At 42.1% G+C, this 8,982-nt stretch overlaps 1 protein-coding gene across 6 annotated transcripts in view; it reads left to right on the top strand.

Moving 5' to 3' along the window:
- Positions 1-8,982, top strand: part of LOC122551720 (von Willebrand factor D and EGF domain-containing protein-like) — a 279,402-nt gene that overhangs the window by 105,791 nt on the left and 164,629 nt on the right. For all 6 annotated transcript variants that reach the window (XM_043694082.1, XM_043694080.1, XM_043694081.1 and 3 more), the window contains one exon: positions 2,986-3,059. In XM_043694082.1, coding sequence (XP_043550017.1) covers positions 2,986-3,059 — 74 coding nt within the window. The remainder of the gene's footprint in view (positions 1-2,985; positions 3,060-8,982) is intronic.

Below are 8,982 nucleotides of genomic sequence, written 5' to 3'. Positions count from 1 at the left end.
CCCTCTCCCCACTTCCCGCATTTCTGTCCTCAACCCTTGCTGAACTCATCCCACCCCCCCTCCAATTTAACTCTGAATTTCCATCAGTAAAACTGATAAACTGCTTGTTTGCTGCTTGTCAGGGATATTTGTGCACATTACAACAATATTAAAAATTCAAAAGTAATTTAATTGGCTTTGAACCTTTAATATGTGTTATTCTGATGCGTTGACAAAGAATATATTTGTGCTCCCCATCCCATTTGCACTGGATAGCTCCCTCTCCATCCCCTGCTCATCCTTCCAATTTTAGCAGCATGAGTCTGTTCAATTTTAATTTCATGGTCTCTTCTGTATCTTCTGGCAATCCCCAATGGGTAGCAAATATTAGGAGGTCAACAGGAAGGAGCAAGGTTTCAGGAGGTTGTTGTCTATATGGAGTAGAATTGTGGGTTGTGTACTCCTACTATTCATGTAAAGAACCTTTTAAAAAAAAAATTGTTAAAGAAACTTGTCTGTGTACACCTGATGTATTTACTAACTTCACCAGGTGAAAAATCCAGAATAGCTTTTTCACCACGAGTTAAAATTGTAATCAGTCCATATGATGACCTCTGACCCTTATCAGCATATTGAAGTAGGAGCCCAATCAGCTTCAGGCAGGAGTACCTTGGCAAGTTAGTCACCTGATCACTGTCTGATTCAAGTAAATTAAAACTCACAACACCAGGTTATAATCCAACAGGTTTAATTGGAAGCACTAGCTTTCAGAGCACTGCTCCTTCATCAGATGGTTGTGGAGGACGCAATTGTAAGGCACAGAATTTATAGCAAAAATTTACAGTATGATGTAACTGAAATTATACATTGAAAAATATCTTGATTTTCTGTTGAGTCTTTCATCTGTTCAAAAACCATGATAGTTTCACTTTCCATGTGTAAATCACAAAACCTTTTTTAAAAGTTGCATTCTCAGGTTAGCTGTAACAATTGATGTTAGCTAGACAATATGTTGAAAGTGTTAGCTCCCGTGTTCTCTGTCTATGCCATGGTGTTTAGATTGATTCTAATCTAAAAAGGTGTTAGCCCCCTGTGTTCTCTGTCTATGACCTGATGTTTAGATTGATTCTAATCTAAAAAGTGAGAGAACAGAGTTCTACATAAATGCATGCAGTTTTTGAGCAAAGTACAATGTAACCCTGCAAGTACAAATTCACCCCACAAAATCTGTGTGCATGTGGGTCTTTGTGTCTGTCTGTCTGTGTGTGTGTCTGTCTGGGTTGGGGGTTGTGGGTGCGAGAGAGAGTGTATATGTGTGTGAAGTGAGTGTAGAGTGACTTAAGTCTGTGAGGGGGTGGATGTGTGAATGTGGGAGTGTGTGCACGTGTATGGGGTGGGGGGTTGTGAGTGTCTGAGAGAGAGAGATTGTATATGTGTGTGCATGAGTGTAGAGTGATCTAAGTCTGAGAGGATGCCTGTGAGAGTGTGGGGAGTGTGAGTGTCTGTGTGCGTGTCTATGTAAATGTGTGTCCGTGTGTGTAGGAGTGCGTGTGTGTGTGTGTATAGTGCAATGGTGGTCACCTGTAATGTGACATGAACCCAAGGTCCCAGTTGAGGCCCTCCCTATGGATACCAAACTTAGCTATCAGCCTCTGCTCGGCCACTTTTCACTACTGCCTGTCCCGAAGTCCGCCTTGGAAGATGGTCATCCGAAGATCCAAGGTCGAATGTCCTGGACCGCTGAAGTGTTCTCCGACTGGGAGGGAACACTCTTGTCTGTTTGTTCTGCAGTGTCCATTCATCCTTTGCCGTAGCCTCTGTTTGGTCTCGCCAATGTACCATGTCTCAGGGCATCCTTGTCTGCAGCGTATGAGATAGACAACGTTGGCTGAGTGGCATGAGTCCCTGCCACGTACATGGTAGGAGGTGTACCCACTCGGTTGCAGCACGTGTCTGTCTCCTGAGGAGGTCATTACGGTTCCTTGCTGTTGCACGTCGGAACTGGCGGTCGATGAGTTGAGCATCGTACCCCGTTCTTGTGAGGGCATCCCTGAGTACTTCCAGATGCCTGTCATGTTCCTCCTCATCTGAGCAGATCCAGTGTACGCGTCGGGCTTGTCCATAGGGGATGGCTGTTTTAATATGTTTTGGGTGGAAGCTGGAGAAGTGTGGCATTGAGAGGTTGTCTGTGGGTTTGTGGTAGAGTGAGGTGCTGAGGTGTCCATCCTTGATGGAGACTCAAGGCTACATTTTTGAAGCAAAATCATAAACTTGCATTAATATATTATGGAAGCTTAATTGTATATCGTCCTTGCCAACCTAAATTGGGCAGTAAGCTAATCTGTACACTTGAATGATCTGCCATTAAAAACAATGAGTATGTTTTTAACTTCACTTCTAAACAAACAGCATTTAATTATTCAGAATGCTCCTGTTTAAAGTGGAAGCTGTAAATATTTGCAGAGCTGCTGAGTAGATTAAGTCAATTGAATGTACGTTTAACAGTACGAGTTCTGTTCACTGGTGCCTGAAACACATTAAACAGAAACACCTCACACACTCCGCTTAAGTGGTGTTAGATCAAGATGTGTTTGGTGCAAGGTTTTTAATCTGTAAAGAAACAACAGTAACGAGATACCCAGTGATTAATTTTTTGAGCAGCTCTGTAGTAAATTTCTACACAAAACAATATGCCAATGAGAGTGTAAAATCCATGTGCTGAGTTGCGTGAGCTGTGTAAATTTAAAATGAGATGTACTTTGAAGCAGATTACATCCTAAAATATTAAAATATTTGAAATTGTGATCCTGTGAAAGAACTTCAATTATGAAAGTCACTACTCACTGAATAATTATTTGTTTGCAGATCCTTTTGTAATGTGATATTATTGGCAGTTCATTCCTTTGTGTCATTTGTAAATTTAGACGAGAGGCAAAACTTAATAGTTACTTTTAGAGCATAGGTTGTACTATAATTTCTCTTCTTTATTTATTTTTATTCACATAGGTGATCGTTCAAGACCTCCCAACAGGATATTGTTATTCTTTCACTGATCCCCATATTATCACTTTTGATGGCAGGTCAGTTTTTAACGACATCAAAGTTGTTATATTTCATGAGGAATTCTGTGTTCATCAAGATGTCAGATGCCATTATTGGGAATGAAACATTTTTTGTCTTTTTTAACATCTAGTTTCAGTACTAGAATCTGCTATTTGAGATGTTCTTTGCCATTTAAGGTTAGACACATGCAGTTGGGTTTTACATGGTTCTTGGTTGGAAAAATCAGGTTGAACTCATCTCTGCTGGCTCGGGAGCCATGACTGGATTTTATGGACATAGGTAATTAGTTGAGTGAGGTTGTGATTTTCATCTGCCATGTGGGAGAATACCCATCTGAAAGAACCCCTGGCCAAACAGTTGACAACAGCTCATCAGCCTCAGCTGCACCAGCAGGAGTGGTGGTTACTGCTGGGACTGCAGTCTGTCACTGAACAAGAGTGAAGAAGTGGCCTGATTTGGATGGTAAGTGGGACACTCTTCCCTGGCTCTTGGGCAGGTTGTGGACAGGGACTGGGGCTGCAAATGGGCCTTGGAGGGAGATCAAAGCTTTGGCACAAGGTGCCTAAAACAGAACACCTCTTCTGGGTGTGCTGGAGAATGTACAAAAGTGCACGTGGAGTGAAAAGTAGGGCTGCTTTTTCTTGTACCCTAAAAGGGAAACCAATAGAACTTGCAAGTGACACAGACTGCTCTGACACATCTTGTGTGCTTCAAAAAGAAGGTCCAGTTTGTTCGTTTCAAGTATGACTGTTTCTTACTAGTTTTTCTCTCTGGGTCATGATTCAATTGTAATTCTTTGAAGTGAAGTCCTCTGCCAAAATTCTGTGTTTTTTCTGTATTCTTAAATTTCAGAATAGTATGCCCTCAAAATGAATGACTAATCCATAAAATTGATATCTGCAAGTTTCTGCCCAATCTCTGATCTTCCATAAACTCGTGCCTGTGCTGATTCACCTGGGCTACACAGCTCTGATTTTCATCAGTGTGTAGCTGCGGTGGCTATGCCTTCAAATGCCTCATCTCTTATGTCGGAGTTCCTTCAGTGAAGTTGTCCAAAGCTCCATCTCTTGTATTTACTTCAAAATTTTGTTTAAATGCTACATCATTAACCCACCTTTTGAACATCCATTCTAACATTGTCTGATGTGGCTTGGTGTCAGATTTTGTTTGATATCACTCCACTGAAGTCCCCGAGTAAAGCATTCTAACTATGTTAACGGAGCTATATAAATGCAAGTTGTTATTATGCATCTTAAATCTCAGAGCAAATTGTGTAGCCTACAGCAAGTGATTTATTCATTTGGCATGCATAAAGAGATGGAGGAGATCAAACATAATTGTACAGCTGCCAGCTGGGTGGAGCAAAACGTATACAGTAGATAATTGGGTTCGAATTACAGGAAATGTCCGCTATCTGTATTGATGTAAGCTTCAACATGATAGTTAGAATAAGAACGCTTTGAACATTCACAACAAAAGAAGTGGTTTATTTTTCATCATTTGATCAGAAATCATTATCTGGAGTCTTTATTAAAATGAATTCAGCATGCCTCCACATTTATCATGAAACGTGACGTCCTTGCCATGTACTATGGATTCAGAAAAATACCCGTACTATATGACATTTGATTTTTTTTCTAACCTTCCAACAACATCAATGTTCCAGGGTGCTTGATCAAGATGTAAGGGAAACAATAGACACTGACTGAAAGATGGCGATATCAAGAGAAGTGTTTGAAAGTTCAGTGAATATTTTAGGGTAGATGTTAAAGACGAAGAGATAGATAAATGGATGCAGGGGTTTAGGGAGTACACAGGCAGCTGGAAACAAAGCTACTAATTGTAGGATAAAAGGAGCGAAGAATACGCTTGAAACCAAAGTTATAGAAACAGAGTCTGACTGTGGATGGAGGCCGAGATAATATACCACTGGTAAGTAATGGCTCGAAGCAATTTAAAGACAAGGATTTCATATTGAGGTTCTGGGAGCTGGTGTAGGTCACTGAGAATGGGATGAATGGTAAACAAGTCTTGGTGTGTTATGGAATGTGAATAGCAGAGTTTTGGTTTTGAGTTGAGGTTCACAGAGAGTAGAGGGTGAGGAGAAGTTTGGAATAGTGCAGCCTGGAGGTGAAGAAGGTACGAATAAAGTTTTCAGGACTAGACAAGCTAATGTAAGGAGTAGGTGGACAATTTTAAAGAAGCACAAATAGGCAGACTTTGTTAAGAACATAGTCTTAGAAGCTTATTGAGATGGAATTACACCCGCAGAGAGTACCCATGTGCAAAGGTGAAGAGTTATATTAGGGGTTTCCAACATTGTCCCAGTTCCTGACTGCATTTGAAAACATCTAGAAAGTTGCATGTCTCGGGAACCCCGTCTAGCCCCATTTGGATTTAGTATGTTGAGAGAAGGTTCCACTTATTGCCAGTTGAGAGATTTTAATCTTCGTGGCTTGAGGTTCCATTCTGAAAACACTGTTCACATCATTGCACCAACTAAATTTTCACTTTTTTCTCATCCACTTCTGAGAACAGCTGCCTATTTAAAGAAAACAAACTGGACTACCAAAGAAACTGCATTATATATTGAAGGTTATAATGACTTTCCTGATTTTAGACTTAAAAGTACTGCTATTAGTCACTCTGCCACCTTGCAGTGTGAAAAGGAGAACTTAATTTGAAACGCAGTTTGTGTCAGGAATGTATTGTTGCCTGATATCATTAACTATCTATTCTACAGCAGTAGACTTTCGATGTGTTGAGTGAGTGAAGCATTATTTATTCTTTGCAGTTGACAGCTTACATGTTGTTTATCTTATTTATCTAGATGGCAGTTGGGAAAATAATGCCCACACATTCTTAGTGACATCTGGCCTGTGTATCTCCTTTTATGAACTGGAATTGTCTACATCAAAAATTTATTCTTTTCAATAAGGAATGTTATGAATATATCTTTTGTAAGGCACTGTGATATTTATTTTGAGTATCTTGAGTTGTCACTTCAATCTAGTTGTCCAATATAGTTTATTATATAAAATGTTAGATATATAGCATCTTTGTGGCTGCTGGATTTAATTTGTCACCACATTTTACTTCAGTCTTTGATAGAATATGGGATAGGGCACAGTTGAACAAGTTTAGGGATTTAGACCATACTTCTGCTCTGATAGAATCATAGAATCCTTACAATGTGGAAGCAGGCCATTCGGTCCATTGAGTCCACAATGACCCTCCAAAAAGTATCCCATCCAGACTCACCTCCCTACCCTATCCCTGTAACCCTGCATTTCCCATGGCTAGCCAACATAGCCTGCAAATCCCTGGACACTGCAGGCAATTTAGCATGGCCGTTACATTTAACCTGCACACCTTTGGACTGTGGGAGGAAACCGGAACACCGAGAGGAAACTCTGAAAGTGATTCCATGATTCTAGAATAAGTTTTCATTCTTTCTTCTTCTTAACCACAGTCTTTGGATGGGAAATACTGTTGCATTGCTGCTGAAGACAGTTACAGAAACAGCACACTCTCCTAGTGGTGCATGCAGCTCCTGGCATGTCTTACATGGACCCAAACATGGGAGTGTACTCGTGCATGTTTCCTAATGCATACTGGAATCAATCGAGGTCTGTCACAGCCTTGCACAGCCCTACTGGTTGACGTGACCCCTAACATCCCAATTTGCCCTATACAGCTCCATTGGACAAATTCTGTCTGCAATCATAAAAGAACAAAGGTTCATCAGCAAGAGAGGCCCAGCCCTGACATCACCCAAGGGGAGGCGATGGCCTAGTGGTATTATTGCTGAACTGTTAATCCAGAGACCCAGACAATGTTCTGGGAACCTGGGTTCAAATCTTGCCATGGCAGATGGTGGAATTTGAATTCAATAAAAATCTGGAATTAAGAGTCTAATGATGACAATGCAATCCATTGTCAATTGTTGGAAAAACCCATCTGGTTCACTGATATCCTTCAGGGAAGGAAGCTGCCATCCTTACTTGGTGTGGCCTACATGTGACTCCAGACCTACAGCAATTTGGTTAACGCTTAACTGCCCTATGGGCAATAAATGCTGCCTAGTCAGCAACACCCTCATCCCATGAATGAATAAAAGAAAAAGCTGCTACCACCTTTAAGAAGGGATCTGATTGAGACATATAAGATTATTAAAGAATTGGACACTCTGGAAGGATATTTCTGCTGATGAGTGAGTCCGGAACCAGAGGACACAGTTTAAAAATAAGGGGTAGGCCATTTAGAATAAAGTTGAGGAGAAACTTCACCCACACGGTGGTGGATATATGGAATGCTGTGCCCCAGAAGGCAGTGGAGGCCAAGTCTCTGGATACTTTCAAGAAAGAGATGGATGGAGCTCTTAAAGATAGTGGAATCAAGGATTATGGGGATAAGGCAGGAACAGGATACTGTGCATGATCAACCATGGTCATGATGAATGGTGATGCTGGCTCGAAGGGCTGAATGGCCTACTCCTGCACTTATTCTCTATTGTCTATAAAGAGCCAGACACCCCAGCTTACAGACCAGATGCATTTAAGTAACCTTTGTCTTTGTAAACTGCCTCAAAGCACAGTGGAATGTTTTTGGAAATGCGGGGTCAAGTTGGATTTGGCAGGGAGTTTTGCTACATCCTGGCCTGGTGTACCCAGTTATATCCTGTGACTTATTTGCTGGCTGGGAGCGTCAGATTAAATGAGGTCCTTTTGATCAGCAGTATGCTATTGCCATTCCTCCTTTTCCTGGGCTGGCACTGATGAGGGGAGCATGTTTGAAGGAAGTAGGTGGAGGTGAAAAGCAAGTGGTCCAATGATCACACCACCTGCAACTCCAAAATTATGACACACAGCAAGATGATGTGCTGGGAGTTGAATAGGGGCACAGACAATATTTTTAGTGACTCTGTCATAGGCCCTGTCAAAGCTGACACCATGACACTCGAAACTGCCTCATCCTTACATTGAATTGAATTAGCTTTTGTCCCATGTACTCACCCGAGGGCAGTGAAAAGTTTATAAGTTGTCAATTACGGCAACATCTTAGGTACAAGGTACATAGGTACAGATTCTTCAGAAAAACAATTAGAAAAATACAGAAATGAGTCCAGCATTACAGATTGTGGGAATAAATTGGAAAATAGAGAAATAAACAGACCAGAACAACAGTCCTTCCAAATCTGTCCACACTGGCACCTGGTCTCCAGTCCACATCAGGCCTTCACTCTAGATCACTGGGCTTCACCTCAAGGCTCTCGTGACTGGGAGATTGGTTTTGAATCAACATGGAAGTTCACGCTGAGGCCATGTCAGGCTGAAAGGCTGTCATGCCAGGTCGGGAGACTGCCATGCCAGGCCACAAGATGTGCAATTGTTTTTGCTTCCACCTGTTCTGCTCTTCTCCTTTCCTCTCTCTTCCACTCTGTCTTGCAAGTGAGTGAGCAGAATCTCAGGGTGTGCGTGTGTGTGTGCGCGCGCGCGCGCGTGCGTGTGTGTGTGTGCGCGCGCGCGCGCTGTGGGGCCTGGGGTGTGGGGGTGAATGGTGCTATGCTTGCCAAGGCTGAATAGCTGGACGTATGTGGATGCAGTGGGAGCTGAGTATGGAAGTGGCCTCATTTGAAATGTGTCTCCTCAGAATGTCTGCGCATTTCCACTTGCTGACCTGTCCCAACACTCCATCAAAAACTGTAACTCGTCTTGTCAGGAGGCATTGAGGGCTTTCACAACTTGACATTATAACATAATAACAAGAGGAATTGAGTATAGAAGCAAAGAGGTGCTTCTGCAGCTGTACAGGGCCCTGGTGAGACCACACCTGGAGTACTGTGTGCAGTTCTGGTCTCCAAATTTGAGGAAAGACATTCTGGCTATTGAGGGAGTGCAGCATAGGTTCACGAGGTCAATTCCTGGAATAGCGGGACTA

The sequence above is a fragment of the Chiloscyllium plagiosum genome, chromosome 7 (genome assembly GCF_004010195.1).
Source record: "Chiloscyllium plagiosum isolate BGI_BamShark_2017 chromosome 7, ASM401019v2, whole genome shotgun sequence".
In the NCBI taxonomy this organism is placed as follows: domain Eukaryota; kingdom Metazoa; phylum Chordata; class Chondrichthyes; order Orectolobiformes; family Hemiscylliidae; genus Chiloscyllium; species Chiloscyllium plagiosum.
This window is presented reverse-complemented; position numbering and strand designations above follow the sequence as displayed.